Here is a 22,289-nt window from a genome sequence, read left to right as displayed (position 1 = left end):
AAAGCTTCTGCTATAGCTAAGAATGGTCTACCCAAGATGATAGGAATTTGGTTTCCATTTCTAGGTAAAGTGTCAAGAACTATAAAATCAATAGGGTAATAAAAATCAGAGACCTTGATAATCATATCCTCTATTACCCCTTGTGGAATCTTAATAGATCTATCATCTAACTGTAGTCTAACATTTGTTGGTTTCAAGTCTTTTAACCCTAGCTGTTTATAAACTGAGTATGCTAATAAATTCACACTAGCACCTAAATCCAATAATGCTTGATCAGTGTAGTCCTCTCCTATTCTACACATAACTGTAGGACTACTGGGGTCCTTATGTTTTACTACAGCTTTGTTCTGTATAAAGGATGAACAACTTTGTGCAATAAAAACATCTTTTAGGATATTTGTTTTCTTTTTTACTAGGTCTTTTATGAATTTGGCATAGGAAGGCATTTGTTTAATTGCACTTAGAAACGGAATATTGATATGTAGATTTTTAAAAATATTCATGATCTCATTATATTGTGCTTCCTTTTTGTTATCTTTTAACCTAGAGGGGAATGGTGCGGGTGGAATTTTTTCGGTTACCTGCTCTTTGGTTTTTTTAGTTTCAACTAGCTTTTCCTCATCTTTTGTTATAACAACTTCATCAGAATCAAGTATGTTAACTTTGGTATCTACTTTCTTTCCTAACCTAAGGGTAGATATTGAATTAACTCCCTCTGTGGGTGTGGATGAAGGGGTGGTTTCAACTTGATAAACATTTCAACCTTTTGGGTTTTGTTCAGGTTGGCTTGATAAGATTCCTTTAGGTCTATCTGCTAGACTAGCTAGTATCTGATTGAATTGTTGGCTCATCTATTAAGTTATTTGTTGAGTTATCTGAGAAATTTGTTGTGTTATTTGTTGAGCCATAATATCGAATTTTTGGTCAATTCTTTTGAATTCATTCTCGATTTTGGTGACTAAAGCTTTCATTATTTCATCTGTGGTGTTGGGTTGGGTTTGGTAATTAGCTATGGGGTCTATGGCTAATTCTCTGTTCATGTTTGGTTGTTGTTGTTGTTGTTGTTGTTGTTATGGGTAATACTGTGGAGAAGGTACTACTGTGCCTCTATTAATGTATTGTTGCTTATTGTTACCTTGATAACCCTGCAATCTATATTGGTTTTGTTGTGGAGGCATATTCTGTCTCCATTGATAATTATTTTGTGGATCTTGGTTATAGTTGTTACTAAAGTTATGGGCAACAAATACTGGACAAACTAGTGTATCATGGTCTGTGGCGAAACAATTTTCACAAAATTGATTGACACTCATTGCTTGTTGAGATGATTATTCTTGGGAGGGTTTAAAGTGAATGAATCAAACTTCTTGTTTAAGGTTTGAATTCTAATGGATAAACTAGCAATGACACCTTCAAGTTTCTCATTGAGCTCGTTTTTAGCCTCATACATACCTGATTTTTTAAAACTCATCCCCCCATCTACCCGTGCCATGTCCTCATGGTCACTACCATTGGCCCAATCCTTAGAACTCTCATAAAAGTTTTGCAAAAAAGTGTAAGCTTCATTAGGAGTAAGACTAGTAAATCTTCCTCCATTCATTGATTCAATTAATTGATGGTTCATAGGTGAAAGACCTTTTATAAAGTAATGTACGATATTAAGTATGTTAAAACCATGATGTGGACAACGGACAAGTAAATCATTAAATCTATCCCATGTTGTATGAAACTTTTCATTAGGTTTTCCTTTGAAGGTTGAAATAGCCAATTGCATGGCTTCAGTTTTACGTAAAGGGTAATAGTATTTCATAAACTTTTGTGATAGTTGCTCCTAAGTAGTTATAGAATTAGAGGGTAGCTAATTAATATACCAATATAGTGCGGCATTCTCAAAAGTCAAGGGGAACAACCTTAATCTAGTTTCTTCAGGTGAAAGATGAAGTGCTTTAAAAGTACTTAATATGCTCAAGAACTTACTCAGATGATTATACGGTTCTTCATTTGTTTTGCCATAATATCTTGGCAACATATTAAGAATGGTGGGCTTAATCTCATAGTTATTGTTATTGTCGGGCATCAATATGCAGCTCGGTGGTTGAACCACGATAGGTAGAAACAAGGTGCTAAGAGGTTTTTTATTAGCCATGGCGGCTAATGGTACTATCTCTAGTGTAACCTCTACTTGTGTAGATGATGTAACTAAGTCTACTAGTGGTGTGTGTGTTTCAGATTCAGAATCAGATCCTAGTTCAATAGTGTGGTCTCCTCCAAAACCAAAATTGGAAGATTGTTACAAGAATTAGCTCTTCTGATTAAACGTTTACGAGGTGAATCACGAAACCAAGTTTTCATGCACTAGACAATTAAGCTATATAAACTAAATGAATATGCACTTAATTAACTAAATTATATTATTAAACTATATGAGTCTAACTATTAATGCTAATTATAAAACCGCTAACAGGGGATTCACGGTGGAAGAGTACTTACTGTTATAGGAAGCAAAATAAGTCCAAAAATTTTGAAATGTTTACAGCAGTGACCTGATACGTCCAGAAAGTAGCCTGTAAATTTTCAGAGCAATCGGAGCTTGAAAAGTCCCTCTTCTTTACTGTTTAATCATGCAGAGTCCAATGAAGAAGTTTTCTGCACAAACTGTAAACAATCGATTGATTAAATATGTAAAACAGCACTAAAAATCACGAAATGTTTACTGGAGTCTCATGACGTGTCAGGGACGATCCTGTAAAATATTTGGATTATTTGGAGTTTTACAGATCCTTCTTCTCAACTGTTCTTCCAGAGACCTTGGCCCTGAAAAACTTCAGCAAAACACTGAAAACAAGCAACTAGTTAAGTGGTCAAAATAGGTCAAATAATACCCAAATTTTTACTAGAAGCTCCTGACAAATCGAGGTTCCTCCTGTAAAAAATTTAGAATTTTTTGATGATGTGAAAATAACTCTGCTTGACAGTTTTTACAGATGCTTGCGTCCTGAAAACTGAAAACAGGGTACTGCAAAGACGATGTTAGTTACCTAGGTAAGACAAGTACTAAAAATTCAGAAAAATTCCAATAAATTACCGATACCGTACAGATCAACTCTATAAAATTTCAGAATTTTTTGAAATTTATAAATACATTTTATGTACTATTCTTTTCTGTTAAACAAACACTAAACTTTATGAAAATACTTTCTACTATGCAAATCTAATTGAATTATGCTAAAATAATCTAATTATGCTAAATATGCAATTTATACTATATGAATTCCTAAATTAAAATAATCTAAATTAAATATTCTATCACCTAATCAATTTAGAGCAGGCAGCGGCGCCATTGAAAAAGCACACAACACGTAATTATTTGTATGTCGTTGTTTGTGTTATATATCTTTTGCAAATCTTACTTAGCCTATTAAATATTGATTAGTATAGTTGCTAACAAGGTATCAATCCTACTATAAATAATTAGTTGATGATAATATAAATTCATAATTTAAATTGCTCTCATGGATGCAAGTAAAAGATGTGGGTAAGTAATGATGAATATATAGTTGATTTGATTTGAGATGTAAACTATGCAGAAACTAAACTAAATTAAATATATGAATATGAATCAAGAGAGAGAATATCTTGGGAGAGATGAATCCACCAAAATTATAGACACTACACCATAACAAGCTATTTGCAACGGCAAAAAAGCGTTGCTAATAATTTTCGCAACGCTTTTTAAGCGTTGCAAATATAGCGTGGGTAAAGTGTTGGAAATATTTGCAATGCTTAAAAAACATTGCATACAGAAATTTCCAAAGATTATTAACCGTTGCAAACACAACTTTCCAACGCTTATTATAACTATTTCGTGCACAAATTTAAAACATTTGCAACGGTTTTTTATTTCACAAACGCTTTTTAAGCGTTGGTAATTTGTTAAAAATTTTACCAATGGTTTGTAACCGTTACAAAGTTGTTAGTTAATTTTAAAAAAATAATTTAAAATTCTTTTGTAACTGTTATAAACCGTTGCTAATGGGTTGCTAATAAAAAAAAATCTCATATTTTGTAGCGAAACCAACTAAACCTACAATAAACAATGAATACAAGAATACAATAAACAATGTATCATCGTTGCCAATTGAAATAACTGAGTCCACAACCATAGATGTGAAAATTTCTTTTTCACCACCAATCAACTTTGAAAAGAGTGAGGTCTTTCCTATCAAAAAAAAAACTTTGAAGAGAGTGTGGTAGCAGCACACTTTGCCAACAAACTCTTCTTTTCTTCCATACTTTTCCCCTCTATACTCGCAGCAAGTTCCTTAATTTTGCTAAGTGCCTGAAACTGGGGAAATAATTCAAATACCCAGCGTCAAATAAAAAACAATTCAAGTGATTATTATTATCTAACAGCAGTGAGCATTAACAACTAAAATAATACCTTAGGTATCATATCGACATTGTATTCCTTGCTGGAGCCCAACTGCTCTGGAGGCTTGTTATCACCCCTAAATCTCTTCCACAACTACAAGCAATAAGTAGCTAAAAATAATGATTAACACAAGGCCGGATATATATATAGTTTGATTCTTAAAAAATAAATGCACTTCCTCAAAAGTATTACTACATTCGTACCTAAACAAGATTAAGCGAGGATGACTCTCCTCCATAATAGTCATTTCTATCCATATGCAATACCTGTTTCCCAGAGGAAAGGATGAGTATTTATGTATCGCCTAGCCGAAGAATACAAATTATGACATGAGCAATATGAATTGCCTAACATATCAACAACAACCTCCTAGTTTATAATTGAAAGGTAGTCGACCAATCGACCATTGGAGAGACTGTAACTTCTAAATTTACAAGTCTATCAGTGACAGATGCACCAAATTGGTCAAAACTACCTAAACAAAATATGTTAAGTAAAATCATTGTTTCAGTGATATTAGTTCAAAACTTCAGATAGGCATCTAATCTGAAAAGGTACACCTAAAGTATATCTTGTCAATTGTCTATTTCAATGATGCCCTCCTATTTGTTTCTAATACTAAAAGAAGGACCATATGTCCGTACGTTATGCCATCTTTAGAGTAAATCTATAAATCAAATTTCTAATATAAATTAGAAATTTCGAGTAACCCTTCTTTTCTTCCGTGAGCTTAACTGTAAGTGTTACTTTTCATTTGTTCAACGGATACAATATTCAAGTCTAGATATTAGATATCTTTAAAATATAAATAACTAAAGCACCAAGTATGTCATTCAAAGCAAGAGAGAATAACAAAATAAAAAAGTTCTAAAAGCATAGAAGCATTTAACATGTTTCGAAGCAATTCATATTTCATATCAATGCAGTGTGAGATAGTAGAAACGCTTAACCAATGTAATTACCTGGTGAAGTTCAAAATTGAGCCGTTTTAGCATAAGAACATGAGCACTGTCCTTCGACATTGAAGTTTCTTTAATATCTTTAGGTGCACTACTGAAAAATTCTGCCTCGGGTACAAGTTCAATATCGGGATGCTTTGACTTGAAATCTGTGCAAGCCTTGATGGCTTTCAGATAGTGGTTTTTCTCATACAATAGGTTGTGAAGCTGCAATGTAGTAAAGTCAACTGGAGCCTTTGCACGTTCATTTTCAACTTTAACTCGATCTTCTTCTAGCAAGATGGAACGATTTGCCTAGATCAAAACCATAAAATATGTTAAGGAAACCAACCAGTTTAATGATCTCTCCAATCACATACTGAAATTCTATAACAGCATAGGAAAAACCCAAACTTATCAATGCATCCCCTATAATTACCATCGTGAAAAAGGGTCGTCATTTCTACCAATAGTTCAATAGGAGACACCAGGCCATAAAGATTTAAACTTGAATGGAACAACAACAACCAAATATAGACATAGAAAAAACACGAACCTGACAAAGATTGATGAGATGAATAGACATAAGAGTAACGAGTTCTTTTAATTCAGATTTCGATCTTCCTTCTTTTTTAATAAACAATATCTTTGCTGCTATTTCTTCCATCGATATTCTACTCTCTTCCAACATTATGTACGCCGATTTTTTATTAACCACTGACTCCATAGATACTTTCTTATGCATATAGCCATCTTTGCACTTTAAACCATCAATAGTCTGACAAATCTGCCCAGTTTGACGGTCACGCTTTAACTGTATATAACGGGCAAACTCCTTGAGATATGAAGCAGAAAGAAAGATATGAAAAGTATATCAAGTGGAGTTCATGTAGTTGCAATAAAGGAAGTACATACTTGAGATCCTTAGGGCATCTCCAATGGGAGGTGTAAAATTACACCTCCACCTAGGCTCCACGTAGGTGCCATTAGGATTTTACACCTCTAATTGTATAGTATTGTATAGCTTATAAATATCCACACTCTATACTCTCCAATGGAAGAGTGTAAAAAAAATAGATTTTAAACTCGGACGTCACTCCAAGTGACGTCCCTCTTTAATTGAAACTGGGACGTCATTTGGAGTGACGTCCGAGTTAAAAAATTACTTTAAAATTAGAAAGGGACGTTACTCCAAGTGATGTCCGAAAATTATTTCACTCAGACGTTAGTTCGAGTGTCGCCTAGGTTTTTTATTAACTAATAGCGAGAGGGGGAATTCCCCACCCTCTCTATTAGCTAATACACTATTACCTACGGTATAGCACCCCCATTGGAGAGAGTTTTTTAATATTTGGAGTGTAAAATTTCCACTCTATACGGTTTACACTCCCCATTGGAGATGCCCTTAGAGCTGATAACTCTGGCTGTTGGGACTGCTATTTGTTTCACAGTGGAGTTCTTAAGAGAATAGAAAATCCAACTAACAGGCAAAGGAAATATTGAGATCAAGAGAATAGAATAGAAAATCCAACTAACAGGCAGGTGTTTACACATCGTCTCACGTAGATAAAAACATCAAGACAGAAGCATTTTCTCTAATGAGCAAGCAACACAACCATACCAACAAGCATTCAAGTACTGATCAAACTAACATATTCGAAATGAAACAACAAAATCATGGATCAAACACGCCAATAATTAACCAAAAAATCATCAATGGAACACACTCATAAAGAAAAAATTTAACCTGAACACGTACATATCCAAAGTCCAAACTAGAAGAAGAAAAAAAAATCACCTGAACTGATAGCTTCAACTGATATCAAAAGTCATTTCATTAAGGAATTCACACTGAAAAATTAGTGCTTTTGTTTCTAATACCAAAAAAAGTTGTTTCTTTTATTTCTACAAACAAATTTGATTAATAATTCTTGAAGAAACAAAAAGAAAAATCATAACTTACCAAAGATTTCCTTTTCCTCAATGAAGGATGAAGGAGAATGATAAATCCGAACCTAAAATAAACCGCCTGTAAAAGTTACAGAAGATTATAAACGCGGAGAAAAAGAATAAGCAAGGGGAGTACCTGAAAATTGAAGGGAAGAGAATGAAGTAGGAGAGTTAGGAGGTGAGCAGAGTTTAGCACCGCCACTTCCTAAATTTTCACAATTAAAGCACCACTTCAAAACCGTTTAAACCCACAAACACAAACATACTTCCCATAAAAAATTCAAAATTTCCAACAATTCTCACACACGCATAGATAAAACAAAAGTCTAGACCCAAATTCACAATTAAAAAAAAAAAAATCATACCTTTCAAATAAAATTTTACAATAATGTACGTACCTCGTGCTTTTCTCTGGATTCCAACTAAAACCAATGAACAACATCTAGTAAATTCCCAATAATCAACAAAACCCGATCTTGTTTCTGCAGGAATCAAGACAGAATATATACTGGATTGGTCTGTAAACAAGATTGGATCGAGATGATAATTAGATCGAGATGATAATATTAAACTGGATTGGATTGAGACGATGATTTTGAGGAAAAAAAAATCAATTTTAGGGCTCGCGGCGTGAGAGAGAGCGAGAGGAGAGAAAGAAAATTATATTTTATATTTCGACCAAAATAATAGAGCGCATTTTTTTTGTTTCCCTCTTTCGCGAAATTTTCAAGTTTTTAATTTGTAACACTTCTCCAACGATTTTTAAGCGTTGGCAATTAAATCCGGAAAATTCACCCAAATAAAGCAACGCTTTACAACATTGCCAACGCTTATTTAACGTTGGTAACTTGCTAACGGTAAATAACCGTTGCAAAGCAAAAAAAGTGCATGTTGCAAATATCCTATTATGGTGTAGTGAGAATTAGTCTAATAGATCTACCCACCATACTTAATATAAATCACCAATAAAAACTCACCATACTTACAAACCTTATGCTCATAACCATAATGATAATATGTGGCTTTCAACGTGCTTTCTATATTTCCATCAAATACTTTTCAATCTCCAATGATATCTTCTATCTAACCAAATTGTGTTTTAAGTGACATTCAATACACTACATCCAGAAAAGGCCATAAACGACGGATATTGTCATCCTAAATCAAGATTTATGACGGGAAATAGTGTCCTAGAGTTCGTCGTGAATAGCCCTGTCATTAATATTAACGACGGGAAAATGCGTGGTAAAGCGAATTAGAAATGCGACGGGATTGCGACACTTAAAGCCGTCGTTAATTATAGGACATTCAAAACCGTTGCAAATTGCCTATTTGCTGTAACTGTCTATTTTCAAATCTAGAACGTATTGAACCATCGTAAATTTTTGTCTTAAGTTTAGGACACGCATTTTCGTGGTGTATTGTCTTAGGGAAGTCAAGTAACGACAATATTCGCTGTCGTGTTTGTTCAAAGTAATTTTTTTTTTAAATAATTAATTTTTTTGGTAGAACCTATTTTTTCCCGACACCGCTACTAATACTACATGGTTCTCATATCATAAAATCAATTATACAAACATACTAAAGCATACTAAAACAACACATTTGAAAATTTGATATATTATACATTGGTTTTCCAAAATTTACAATGTTTTCAAGAAGTTGATTGTCAATAAATAACTAGGCTTTTAAAGTACACACCAAGGCATAATAAAAACATAATGGGAAAAAAAACAATTTGTGCTTTGAAATTCCTATCTTCATCACCTTTATGCAATTTGGTCTTTCATTGAGTCACACAACCTTTCATGAGGGTAAAAAGTCTTGAGAATTTATTTTCTAGAGATGGAAGCAGCAGCTAGCCAAAGCATAGGCAAACGTCCAACACGGCAGGAGCATTATCAGTGCAGCTCCACTCCAGCAAGTGTAGACTTCGGTTTATCTGAATGAACCTGGAAGTTATTGTACAAGACTATTTATGGCCAGATACCTAATAATAGCATTCATATATTAAACACTAAAATCAAATAATTAGCACAAAGGGCACTACTGAAAACATCAAGGTTTAAGTATCTAGTAAGCTACTTATCATTGAAACTATTATGTAAGAATTGGCGTGAAAGCGAGTTTAACACTATCATATGAAGGACTCGAGAAAAAAAAATGTACAGATTCAAGATGATATAATTCTCATGTTCGTAGAAACTTACCCGTTCAAGCGAGTAGTGATAACAACAATAAAGTTTCAATTTTGTGAACCTTGCAATCATCAAACAAATATTCAATAAACAAAACAATCAAGGAATTGATCAGCTCATTTAGACAAACATAACAAATGTAGGAGAATACCAAAACTTCTATCACTGCAAATTAGAGTTACACTGATAGCATAATAACGAGTAGTGACAACAATACCATCTTAGCTCCTGCTCTAACCTTCGGCAAAGAAAGAATATGCAATCAACCTAACAAGTTCAAAGAGATGAAATTATTAAGTGAATATTTTCAATATACATTCAGTTTCCTAGATTACTGAAAAGCATATCAAACTACAAATGTGTAATGAATCTATATATTTTCCGAGGAGGATTTCCCTAATAAGGATACATATCATTTCCCAGGAGGAATAGACAAAACCTAGGAATTAATCAACACAAGCACACAAAATGGTGACTCATGAACACAAGGTATTTCATGCAAGGAAAACAAACAAATCAACATGACAAAAAGGGATCCGAAGTCAAAAAAAAAAAAAAAAAAAAAAATAGATCACATTTTTTTAGGAATTCATGCTAACATACCTCTACATACAAATTTAGTATCATATTTTATGGCGGCGCCGCCATTGTGTGTAACCATCCATGCCATGTCAAACATATGTGCATCTGCAAGATGCCTTTCCAATTTGTCCCTGCTGCATTTTCAGAGGCAAAGAAAGCCACTTAGCCAGAAGGACAATGGGAAAGCTAATATAGAAAGCTCAAGTCTTCATCCAATCTAACAATTTTAAATGGTGTAGAAGTTAAACATCAACGTCCAGTTGGCACAATTCAAAATTATAAGCAGGTAAAACACAATAAGCATTGGCAAGCTTCTTTCTGGCTCAATTATAAGTAGCACACCAGGGAAGAACATATACTGAGAGATACTATACACTTCCACTAAGTTACAAATTACAACAACATGAAGTAAATCAGCGGAACTCAACCATACCAGTCTTGATGAAATATGTGGGTTGGAGCATATGGCCAGCCATTCCAAATTACAATCCTTGACTTGTCAAGCATCTTCATTCAGTGTCTGCTATAAAGTTGGGTTGCTCGCCTTGGCGAAGGTACTCATCACAAACTGAACTTGTACGCCAATCTTTTGAGTCGGAGTATGTCCTCTGTGAATGTCGAGCCCGATGCTCCAATGAGCACCTGATTGACATAGCAAGCGATGGTTTTATCTAGCATAGCTTCAACCTACATGGGATAAAAACAATTCATGATTGGAGACCAGAAAATAATACCATAATCGAGGAAAGAGTTAGGAAGGTTCAATCCATGACTGAAAATTTATTTTCTTGTTACATTTTCGCAAGAAGTACCGGTTTCTTACTCTACCAGGAATCTCCCTCAAGACCATGTCCGTATAGCAAAGCATCCCATTTTTCATCGAATTTTGGTTTTGGGCCGTTTAACCGGTGGAATGGTTCTTCCATTAAGCATAATTAGAGACTATAGGAGATCAGTTTCACTTTCTGCTGCATCTGTTGACAGATAGATTACTGGTGTATTGGCCCTCTCTGCCATTTGACTGATATAATTTGCTGCTTGAGGAATGTTGCACCTGAACCACAGGCTTAAGCATTAAGGAAGCCATGACATTACTTAGCATTTAAAAAACAGCTAATCAAACATGGACCAGAAAAAGAGTGAGTTAATACCTTGTTATTGGACATCAGGCAAACACTATCTCAATGAAATTTTATCTTCAAGCTTACCATAACATATAGAATGAACTTCTTCATTCATTGACTGTCTTACAACTCATAGCATAATATAGAGATACATGCACCTATACCCTAGTCCCTTTCTCAACCCAAACAATAGAAGCTCGAGTTCAAGAAACAGAAATGATTCAGAACCTCTTTTGATAAACCTTTTTAAGCTTAAATTGGTGTGGCTCTTATATGATTAAAAGTTTTCAAGAATGGAGCGGATCACACACTGGACAAAGTGAATCACACAAGTGAACTTACTGGTACTCATGTTTCCATAGTTAAAATGTACCACTAAAGAAATATAAATAAATAAATATACATGTTGAGGCAAGTTTAATTGCACAAGCGTAAAACATTATTTGGCAGCAATACTTCTTGGTAGTATTGAGATATATACTTTATACGTTCATTTTCTTATTCTCTTTCTTTCTATGCTCCCCCAGCATCTGCTTAAAAAGCTTACTTTATAATTCTTAAGCATTCAAAAGTTAATAAACAGATAAATTTAGCTAAACTCTGAAGTGCAAGACGAAGGGAGTGAATAAAAGAAGGGGGTTAGTTAGACTTACCCCAATTGCAAGATCCAACGGCTACGAGATGAATTTTTTTTTTCCAGATGAAGAAATATGACTGTTGGATCTTACAAATGGGGGGGTATCACTAATATTTCTGAAAATGGGGGGGTAACACTAATTGGCAACTAGTAATGGGGGGGTAAGTCTATCTAACCCATAAAAGAAATATATCTTCCTATATTAAAACCACAATATATACCTGCTTTGTGTTCCACGTAAAAGCTGATTGCAAATCCATAGAAACATTGAAGGTTAGGCTGACCTGTGATAATATAATAGTCAACATCCAGTCGCAGATGTACATTAAAATAGACTCACAGTGCGCGATGCAACTACACGGCGTGATGACAACTTCTCTGTGTTCATTCACTAGTTGAAATTCTTGTGCCACTTTCTATTTTGAAGTAAGTATGCTGGTAAACAAGTGGAACAGACAAGGTAATTACCTCAGACCTATGGATTACTTGGGGATCAGTATCATGCCCCTTGAACCTGAGATATTTCCTATATTCAATATCAAGGAACATGTTAAATATACGAGTAAAAGCCTTCGTAGATTAATTGCACATAACCAATGAAGCAAGCGACAAAATTCCAATACTTGCACACAACATGAAACACATGCTAGATACATAAAGATGGAAAGTATATTGAACACTAGTGACTTAGAGCATACCCTTTCACATCTTTAGATTTAGCTAAAGGTATATCCTCGTCACCTCAGTTGCTTCTGTAGTGTTCCATCAGGCAAACACGGGACTTCGTATGATCCTCGTGATTATGAGAACCTGATTGCTTCTACAACGTTTACATCTACATTGCAACCAAACTTCAATTAATTACATCAAATAAGGCACAAAATGGAGCTTCTAAAAAACAAACTAATATAAAAAAACCAATATAACCAACACCAAATGAAGCATCACATTTGTCGACTCATATTGTTAAAGTTCAATGGCAGCCAACTAAGTGATGCCAGACCGAATATGCACCGTCATCCCATTTTTTCAACACTATGTTTTTGCTGATGTCTGATGCTACCAATGCTGGGAGGCGTCTTCTATATGCCTATATCAGCCTATGCAAGAACTTGTTTAAATCCACTTGAGCATCTAGGTCCCATATACATACTTATTTTATCTACTACAAAATCTAATGTCCCTTCCCTATCTCCTTTTAAAAATCTTATATTCGTTCTTTTGATCTACTAGAAAAGATGTTGTAATTGCTGTCAACACAATCACACGCGTAACATATTCTTTGGCAGTGTCAATAAAATTTAATTAATGTTAGCAATTTTGGCGTGTTAGAACATTTTTATATCTAAAAAACCGATTCTTGTTCTTTTTAGCTAGCTGATGAAACCATCAATTTCTGAAAAATCGATGGTTGCAGACACACATATTCACCGAAATTAAGAAGAAAACCATCGGTTTCTAAAAAAAACCCAACACCTGTGAACTGGAACTAATGACTAGAACAAGAACAATCAGCTATAAATAATAATGAATAAGATAATGTTTGCAGTTACTCACATTTGCACTTATTCTAGAAACGGAAAGCTTTGACTCTTTCTTGAACTGTGAAAGCTTGTTGTTGAGATGGCTTCTTTCCCTCTCTATGATGGCAGAAAGATGGTTAAGTTTCTCCTCAATACTCTACATTCTTGCAAAGGTGAACTTCTTTTGGAATTTCACATGTACGTCAAGTTATAAAATCACCATGCCATGTGCATGATATGCACAAACTAGTGGATTAGTGTAAATTTAAACCAAAACTATACTTAAACAATCAAATAAGAGAAAAAGGAAATTGTAATTGTAATCAAGTAATTAAGTAATTAAGTACCTCAAATGAAGCTCAGGCATGCATTCAGTTGCCTCACCCTGAAATTGAATTTCTCAAATTAAGAATTTATTCAAACAATTGATACCCAGGGAACTAGTTATGACAACTTGAAATGATAACTCACGTGAATGATCATAATCATTCGAATGCAATCTGAAAATAAACATAATGAATCCCATAAGTCAACAGCCAAAACCCAATAAACAAAAATCTATAAAACATAAAGAAAATACAATACATGTTTGAGAGCCTCAAGATCATTAATTCCATTCCCTCCATTGACAGTAGACAGGGTGAGATGTCAAAGCTTGTTCATCGCAATCCATAAACGAGTAACTGAAGAAAAAAAAAATAAACATGGAAAATGGTACAAAGGAACATACAAACACACACGTCGTTAAACATACATGGGATCTAGATTCAAACTTTCAACCAATAGGCTAGTAATTTCAAATTCGTGTTCTATGAACCAATATACAAAACAAGGGGATACGATCAACTTAATACAAAAAAATCATCGGTATACACAAAATACTAGAGGTTCATCTAAGCATTCACATCCTTCCTAAGCACTAATATACAAAAAACATGAGACTTCTACAAGCATCTTCCATGACCTTTAGTAACACCGATGTACAAAAAGAGAAGCAACACGCAAAAAGTCCACATCCTGCAAAATAAGAGCATTTTCTATTAGCTAAACCCTTTTTAGTAGTAGATGATGATGTAGTAAGATATCACACATTTAGATATTCATACCCCTAATGGCTAATGATCAAAGACAGTTAGAGCTTTCGGCCAATCGACAATTGATCTTATCTCCTCCTCTCCAAGAGTTGCGCGGTTTGTACTTTGAGCATGAGGTACAAGCACACTATCCAAGATAACATCATAAGTTTCGATAACTTCTCCACCAACTTCTTCTCCTATAATTGCCCTTCCATTAGCCACATGCTCATGACGCATTGAGTATAACTTACAACTTGCTGAGCGTAAACCAGGTGGAAATCCTTGGGGTGCTGGTCCCATCCGATTCAACTACAAATAGTAGATATAAATTTCATCAATTAAGTCAGATGTTTTGGAGTAAAATATGCACTAAAAAATTTATATGGAGGTGCATTCGACCTTACCTGAGAAGAACCGGAACAAGGGGAGAACGGTACATTCGACCCTTGACCAGATTTCATCATTGTTACGTCCTTTTGCAATTCTCCACACAGCAACTTCAAATCCTGGACCTCCCCAATAAGAGTTGAAGTCATCTCCTTTTGCATTTTAAGCTGATTTTTTGCTGGAGCTGAAGCGTCAAGTCCTCTTCTACTAACTCCAGGCGCCAAGCCACGAAAGCGACCTTTGGTATCACGTCCCAATACTTGTGCAACAGGATCATGATCCAAATCCAACGTAGTGCTTGCAGGGTTACTAGCAACAATTTCCTTTATACTTTCCTATATAACAAATAAGAATTTGTTCATAACCTAAAACATCAAAATGATTGACAAATAAGTTATCTATTATAAAATGTCTCACCACTTGGTCACTGTGCTCTTGTGTGGGGCAAGTGCCGTCGCTATTGGTATGTAAAACTACATACACATCCGTTCTCGTGACAGGGACATTAGGGTTCTTTAGTTTCTGGAAAAAAAAATTTATACATATACATATAAATATATTCAAACACATAAAGACTTACTTACATGTACAAAAATGCTAGACCATGCTAAAATTAGGTCGATCTTTATGCAATGCCATTAGAATAGATATGCAAATGGTGCTGGACATGGTGAAGTTCTAAGAGATGCATCGGGTCAAGTTATTTCTTTTTAACTATAGTAATAGGTGTGTGAACAGTAAGTAACTAACTTACAGCCATCGAGATAACTATATTACATGCATGTGCACACATAGAAGATATGAAATTGAGGCCTGCACCAAAGAGTAAAAGTGCACGTACAACAAGTACCTCGAGAAACATAACTACCCTAAATGCACCAAAAAGTAAAAATTAAATATGATAATGATTACCAATTCGTGAGCAATTCTAGCTGAACCTTTTCTTCCGGATCTTTGTCGTGCTATCGCAGCCTGTCTAGAAAGTTTTCCATTAACTCGACGAGATTTTGCTGCTTCAGTGGACTTATTGTCAACAAATTTTTCCCAATCTTCTTTTCTAACGGCACCTGGGCAATGCCTTTTCCTTTCTTCATCTGTTCTATACTTATCATAAACCTTCCTAAGGGAGCTGCTCTTGTACTTCCTCCAATATTCATTTGCCTTGGCCATGACTTTTTCTTTCATTGTTCCAGACAAATCATATTCTTCCTATATTTACATTAAATTATTAGTTAGCATAGTTAAACAATAATATTGAACTATAAGATAGTTGTAATCAAATTTACAGAGATTCGCTTCCATATGAGTATCTTATCATCATCTGACACATTCTTCCATCTGTGATGGGCTATTGAAGCATGCACCCGACTATATTCTCCGAGATGACTACTATATTCAGTAGCTTTGTCTCCAACTGGTCTTCCATCTTCATCAAATAGTACAAAATTTTTCTGTCTAGGTTCTAAAATAACACAAGTATAAGTTAGGAATACTTAAATGCATCTCTTATATATATATATATACTTAAAATAACCCAAGTAACAATATACCAGCATTCGCAGTTTCCGATTGTCCAGATACATTACCACTTGCAGACTGCCCGGATCCATTCTCTCCATTAGTTTGTCAAGATCCACTCCCACCCTCAGCTTGTCTAGATGCCATTGTGCTAAAAACTATATTGCACAAAACAAAATAGAACACCGGCCCTCATTTTCATAACAAAAAAACTCATTTAATTCATAACTCATTTTTCAAATATTCCATCACCAATTACATTTCAATAGCTAACAATTACAAAATGCACACAACAAAAGAAAGTACGCCAAATGCAAGACACATTCTATGCATACACATTAGTAGTTACAAAAAACTGTTTCACTAAATTAAAACATGAAGATGTGATTGCCCAATCGAATCAAACGTTCCATCCCTTCAAGTTGTGAATCTAGATTCATTCCAAAAGCACTGTTCAAATTAAGAAAAAAAATAATATTTGAAAGACATTCAGGGATGCTAAAATAAGGTTTAGAAAATGAAAAATGAATATGAAAAGCAACAAGGCGTATAACATTTAACTATGTCCGTGCACCTTTAAAACTCAGCTAACTTTCAACCCATGATCCTTCACAAATATCTTCTTCTACAACCTCATTTACTAATGTCGATCTAAAAGCATCTGCTTTTAGCCTTGCCTCGAAGACCAAAGGATCTTCGTATGTGTCCACATCTCGGGTCAACTTCTTAGGAGCATCTAAAACAACACGCCAATCGTCTCTTTTGGGATCTTTGCAATAAAAGACTTGGCGTGCTTGAGAAGCAAGAATAAAAGGCTCATCACCTTCCTTTGAACTGCTCATGAACCTTCTAAAATTCACAAATGTTAACCTGGTTTCTGGATCAACTAAACACCCATTTACTTTATCTCCTATTCGAACCCAATCACATAAAAAAACAACTTGTTTGAACTCAGTATAGTCCAGCTCAAGAATCTATTGGACGACTCCATAATAAGTCGCATCTCCATCAATCAAGTTCTTATCTCTTGCACTGGCTCGAAAACTCGTCGTGGCATTCATGGCAACCCCACTGTTTTGTGTTGTCTTGGTACTGTCACATTTGGCTGTGCAAAATTGATATCCATTTACTATATATCAGTTATACAACATAGCTTTAAATAACGGACCTTCAGCAAGCCTTTTCGAAGGGGACATCTCTTCATTTTCCAACTAACTCGGTCAAAATGCATATGTTAATATTTTTGTACAAATAAAAAGACACCAACCAATATAAAACTAAATAATTACTAATTTGAACCTGTTCTCGAAACCAAGGGATAAAATCCATCACTTTCCCAACTGATTTCCCCTTTCGTCCTCTTTTCTTACTTGGGTGGTTTTGTTCGTAGGAATGGTACTTCCTGGTAAAAGCATTAAATGTTACTTTATTATTGAGTATAAGAGTCTAAAATCATGAACTGGATGTTGTACTTACTCTCTCCAACTAACAACATCTTTAGAGCACTCCAATACCCATCTTCTCACTTGTTCGTACTGGATATTTGAAAGTTTGTACACCTTGCCCTTTTTACCACTAAGTTGTTCACTAGAACAAGCGTTATCATCATCCAAGAAATTTTTCCTTGCTCGTTTGTGGTTTCCACTCCCACCTTCTGGCATGTATTCATTGCAATACAAAATTGATTCTTCAATAAGGTATCGCTCGGCGATACACCCTTCCGGAAACCTTTTATTCCTAACATAGGTTTTGAATGTTCTCATCATCCTAAAACAAGACAATAAGTTAAGGTTTTAAATTACAATTATCACTTAGAAAATTAACACTTGAATGGAATAATTATATATCATTTCGCTTACCTTTCAAAAGGATACATCCAACGGAATCTAACAGGACGACAAATACATGCTTCCTCCGCCAAATGCACTACGAGGTGTGTCATTGAAACAAAAAATGAAGGAGGAAAGTACTTCTCAAATACACATAATACTTCCACAATCTATCAGCTAGCAGTTTCAAGCTTTTTGCGACAAATAACCTTAGAACAAAGCACATTAAAAAATATTGACAATTGTCTAATCGCAGCACCCAATGGCTTTTGCTCTTTGTAGGCATACATCAATAGTACCGGCAGTAATTGTTGAATAACAATATAATAATCATGTGATTTGGGACACCTAATCTGAAGATCCTCCATGCTTTCATTATACGCCCAATTAGAACTGTATCCTATAGGAACCTTCAATTTTTTCAAAGTCTGACAAAATAACGTTTTCTCTTCTCTAGAAAGTAAGAAAGGAGCATGTGGTAAAAAAGTTCTAGTCCCATTTTGTACAGGCCACAACTTTTTCCTAATATTCATCTCCTTTAAGTCCAAACGAGCTGCAAGACAGTCCTTATTAGTCTTATTTTTTGCTCCCATTATTGTACCTATGAGATTTTCAGCAACATTTTTCTCCACATGCATCACATCTAAATTGTTACGAACGACCAAATTCTGTAAAGACACAAATGTTATAGTTTATTATAGTTTAAACGATAGACATTAAACTACAATTGACAATAACGTATTTTAAAATTGTACCTCCCAATAAGGCAACTCAAATAGGATCGATCTCTTTGACCATGCAGTCTCATCATTGTCCTCTCGCTTCTTTCTTTTCCTAGACGCTACTTTTCCAAACACATTTTGAAGGTTCTTAACTTTTTCAAGTACTTTCTCACCTGTTAATCGTTTAGGAGTCTTCCCATGTTCTTCTTTCCCATTAAACTGAGATTTTTGAGATCTAAAGGGATGGTTATCCGGTAGAAAGCACCTGTGACCCATGTAAGCTTCTTTACTCTCGTGTTTAAGCCTAATTGAGGATATATCTTCACCGCAGACCGGACAAGCATACTTTCTAGAAGTTCTACAACCCGATAAATACCCATATGCCGGGAAATCTTGTATGGTCCACAAAAGAACAGCTTTAATTGTGAAAGAAGTATTGTTGTGAGAGTCGAAAACAATTGATCCATTGTTCCATAGATCTTTCAACTCATCCACCAATGGTTCCAAATACACATCAATGTTTTTTCCTGGGTTGTGCTTCCCAGGAATTAACAATGATAACATAGTAAACTCTTTTAGCATGCAAAATGAAGGTGGAAGATTGTAAGGAACAATCATTATAGGTCAACAACTGTGAGAAAGACTCTTGTTACCAAACGGATTAAATCCATCTGTTGAAAGGCCTAAGCGAACATTATGTGGCTCGGCAGCAAATTCAGGTGACGCGGTATCAATTCCCCTCCAACAAGAAGAATCTGATGGATGGCGCATATATCCTGGTGGGGAAGCTGATTTGGAATGCCATGTCATCATCTCAGCTATCCACGGAATGCTACAAGAGTAAATGTATGAAAAAATATATCAACTTATTTTATATGGAAATAGTATAAATGAATATTACCCACAAACAAGATGGCTAACCTGTAAAGCCTACGCAACCTTGGGGTTAAAGGAAAGTATCTTAGTACTTTTTTTGGTACAAGCGAGGACTTATTATTAAACTCAGCCTTGTACCTGCCTTCTCCACATGTAGTACAACATTTAAGAGCTTTATTATCTTTCCAATATAACATACAATCGTTGGGGCATGCATGGATAGATATGTAATTCATACCCAGAGACTTGATCATTTCCAAACAATCAGTTGTGCTCTCTGCCAAGGTGTTACCACTGGGGAGAACTCTTTTGAGTGTCTTAAGCAACTCATCAAAACTGTTATTGGACCAATTATGCGTAGACTTCAAGATTACCAGCTCAACTATAACAGACAATTTTGTTTCCTCAAGTCCACATGAGGGATACAGAGGTTGAGTTGCATCATCCCGTAACTTTTTAGCTTTTATGTCCTCACGTGAATTGTTTTCAGAATTATTATCTTCTCCACGTTCAGCATGAGTATCCCCATGTGAACCCAATTCATTCATGCACGCATCGAAGCTCTCAGGCAGAACACTCCTAAAAGCATCATTCACCAAATCCAACATTCGAGGCTGCTCTTCATGAGTCTTGCCACTAGAAGATGCACTACAACGCTCCTGGTTTGGCTCAACATCAATAATGGGTTCGCCATGACAATACCATGTGGTGTAGGATGTCATTTTACCATCACAAATTAAATGATCCTTGACCACCTTATAAGTTTTTCCACCACCAACATTACGACAGTTTATACATGGACAAAGATACCAATCTACATTCCCTGAATGATCTTTGGCAAATTTCATAAATGATTCGACACCTTCCAGATACTTAGGGCAGGGACTTCTTTCTTTCATCCATGCCTTGCTTGGAGGAATAGAAGTCATTTAACTCACAAGTATTTGAATACCACCTACAACTTCTATTACAAAAAAACAAGTGAAAACTAATAAATAACAAATAAGATGAAATAAGAACTCAAAAGAAAAAATCTGCCTTATTGATAAAAGAAAGTATATGTATAAGCTAGAAAATAAACATGCTGAAATTAAGAGGCATGCATCACACTAGCGAAAAATAGATAACCACCTTTAACATTTCAACATTTCAAGAGCTGATCATGTGACATAAGTTGTTTAGTTTTAACACCACCCCCCCCCCCCCTGAAAAAATAAATAAAAAATAAATGGAATGCAAGCAATGAAATGTAAGTAGCATCTCATAAAACAATAACAAACAAGTAACATTCGTACATCTTTTTCATATGTAGCAAGTATTCATTTTCGCAAGCATTAAGAAACATAACAAAATTGTTATATGATATCGACTTACACTTTAAAATGCAACAAGTCTGCATTTTTCATAATATCGCAATAGCATCATGGAGGAATAAAATCACAATTTTGTCATGGCTTGGGTATTTTATAGGTGATGTCAACTCTTCAAGAATAAAATTCTGATGTTGTCGGACACAATCTATAATGTATTGTTTGCGCATGAGTAAATGTTTGAGGATGTACTCTAGTGCGCATCTGGTACTCTGACTCCCTGCACTATTGCCTTAGGCAGTTAAGGCAGTTGATAGTTGATAGTTGATACTTGGGAGATACTTTTGCACAAATGTTTTTCATTATTCTAGACAACATTTGTCAATTGTCATTTGCGGCTAAAATCAGAGTAAATTTCCGCAAGGCTGATCCAACTCTAGATACAACCCTAGCGCATATTACCATTGAACTATCCCACTTACTAATAAGGCTTCAACAAAGTTTCAAACTTTGGAATCTATGCAACCAGAAAAAACATTGTACTTATAAGCTTGTTTCATCCATTTTGTATTTTCATGGAAAAAAACGAAGTTAATTTGTGTTAAGAACTGGGTAGTATACTTACAAAACACACACACAATTCAATCCAGCCAGAAAATAAAATAATAGACAACAATGGTAAATATTAGACCAAAGAGATTGGTTTCTACATTTTAAATAATGAAGCAACCGTAGGCAATCTTACTAACATAAGAAATTGAGCAAATTATAAAAAAAGAAAAACAATTATGAAACCATCGGAAATTGGGGTTAAACAATTACGACATTAAACAAAATTGAAACTTGTTGAAAGAGATAGAGATGGTTACCAAAGCTTCAGAGAGATGCAACTCTAGCTCTTGCGGATCTTGAGACAGAGAGAGGTAAAGCTCTTGCACTTCGACCGAGGCCTTCACTACCAGAACTATCAGAGCACTCCCACCGTCCCACGAAAGCTTCACTCTTGCCGTTTTGTTTTAGTTTTGGCCTTTTGGGTTTAGTGCATGAACAAAATATTGGGCGGGCTTGTGAGAAAGAGGGGGGAAACCAACTACGATGGTCTGTGAAAAGTTAACAGATGCCTTGTCTCGTCCTTAATATGGGACAAAAAGGAAAGTCTTTTTGCCAACATAATGAACAAATACGAC

The 22,289-nt window shown here is 35.0% G+C and overlaps 1 protein-coding gene, 3 long non-coding RNA genes and 1 other non-coding gene across 6 annotated transcripts; 1 reads left to right on the top strand and 4 right to left on the bottom strand.

The window, feature by feature from the left end:
- The first annotated feature begins 1,670 nt into the window (after nucleotides 1-1,670).
- Nucleotides 1,671-1,779, top strand: LOC147476758 (small nucleolar RNA R71). Its single transcript, XR_015209980.1, has one exon. It is a non-coding gene; the product is annotated as a small nucleolar RNA R71 (small nucleolar RNA).
- A 7,275-nt stretch (nucleotides 1,780-9,054) lies between these two features.
- Nucleotides 9,055-10,685, bottom strand: LOC147476757 (uncharacterized). 2 transcript variants are annotated; one of them, XR_015208862.1, is made up of 5 exons: nucleotides 10,534-10,685; nucleotides 10,122-10,234; nucleotides 9,736-9,785; nucleotides 9,531-9,579; nucleotides 9,055-9,272 (listed from the first exon to the last, which is right to left on the bottom strand). It is a non-coding gene; the product is annotated as an uncharacterized LOC147476757 (long non-coding RNA). The 2 variants fall into 2 exon arrangements; XR_015208861.1 differs by lacking the exons at nucleotides 9,055-9,272; nucleotides 9,531-9,579 and having other exon boundaries at nucleotides 9,586-9,785.
- A 440-nt stretch (nucleotides 10,686-11,125) lies between these two features.
- On the bottom strand, nucleotides 11,126-22,181 carry LOC147476754 (uncharacterized). The gene is made up of 3 exons (XR_015208728.1): nucleotides 21,972-22,181; nucleotides 12,083-12,145; nucleotides 11,126-11,534 (listed from the first exon to the last, which is right to left on the bottom strand). It is a non-coding gene; the product is annotated as an uncharacterized LOC147476754 (long non-coding RNA).
- LOC147476756 (uncharacterized) lies at nucleotides 14,496-16,057 on the bottom strand. The gene is made up of 4 exons (XM_086584614.1): nucleotides 15,760-16,057; nucleotides 15,265-15,369; nucleotides 14,865-15,182; nucleotides 14,496-14,769 (listed from the first exon to the last, which is right to left on the bottom strand). Exons 1-4 carry the CDS (start codon nucleotides 16,030-16,032, stop codon nucleotides 14,500-14,502), a joined length of 966 nt encoding a protein of 321 aa, XP_086440740.1. The 5' UTR covers nucleotides 16,033-16,057; the 3' UTR covers nucleotides 14,496-14,499.
- LOC147476755 (uncharacterized) lies at nucleotides 17,706-18,420 on the bottom strand. The gene is made up of 3 exons (XR_015207485.1): nucleotides 18,225-18,420; nucleotides 17,842-18,132; nucleotides 17,706-17,767 (listed from the first exon to the last, which is right to left on the bottom strand). It is a non-coding gene; the product is annotated as an uncharacterized LOC147476755 (long non-coding RNA).
- Nucleotides 22,182-22,289: the final 108 nt, after the last annotated feature.

This window comes from Coptis chinensis, chromosome 9, assembly GCF_015680905.1.
Source record: "Coptis chinensis isolate HL-2020 chromosome 9, ASM1568090v1, whole genome shotgun sequence".
Taxonomy (NCBI): Eukaryota; Viridiplantae; Streptophyta; class Magnoliopsida; order Ranunculales; family Ranunculaceae; genus Coptis; species Coptis chinensis.
Note: the sequence above shows the minus strand (reverse complement) of the source record. Positions and strands in the feature narration are given on the sequence as shown.

What these genes read in the sequence shown, in the direction of transcription:
- LOC147476756 (XM_086584614.1), bottom strand. Translation starts at nt 16,032, where the DNA reads ATGAAAGAAAAAGTCATGGCCAAGGCAAATGAATATTGGAGGAAGTAC. An exon ending in CTAGAATTGCTCACGAATTG is followed by an intron (nt 15,370 to 15,759) that starts GTAATCATTATC and finishes TTTTTTTTCCAG; the next exon opens with AAACTAAAGAACCCTAATGT. An exon ending in AAGAGCACAGTGACCAAGTG is followed by an intron (nt 15,183 to 15,264) that starts GTGAGACATTTT and finishes TTTGTTATATAG; the next exon opens with GAAAGTATAAAGGAAATTGT.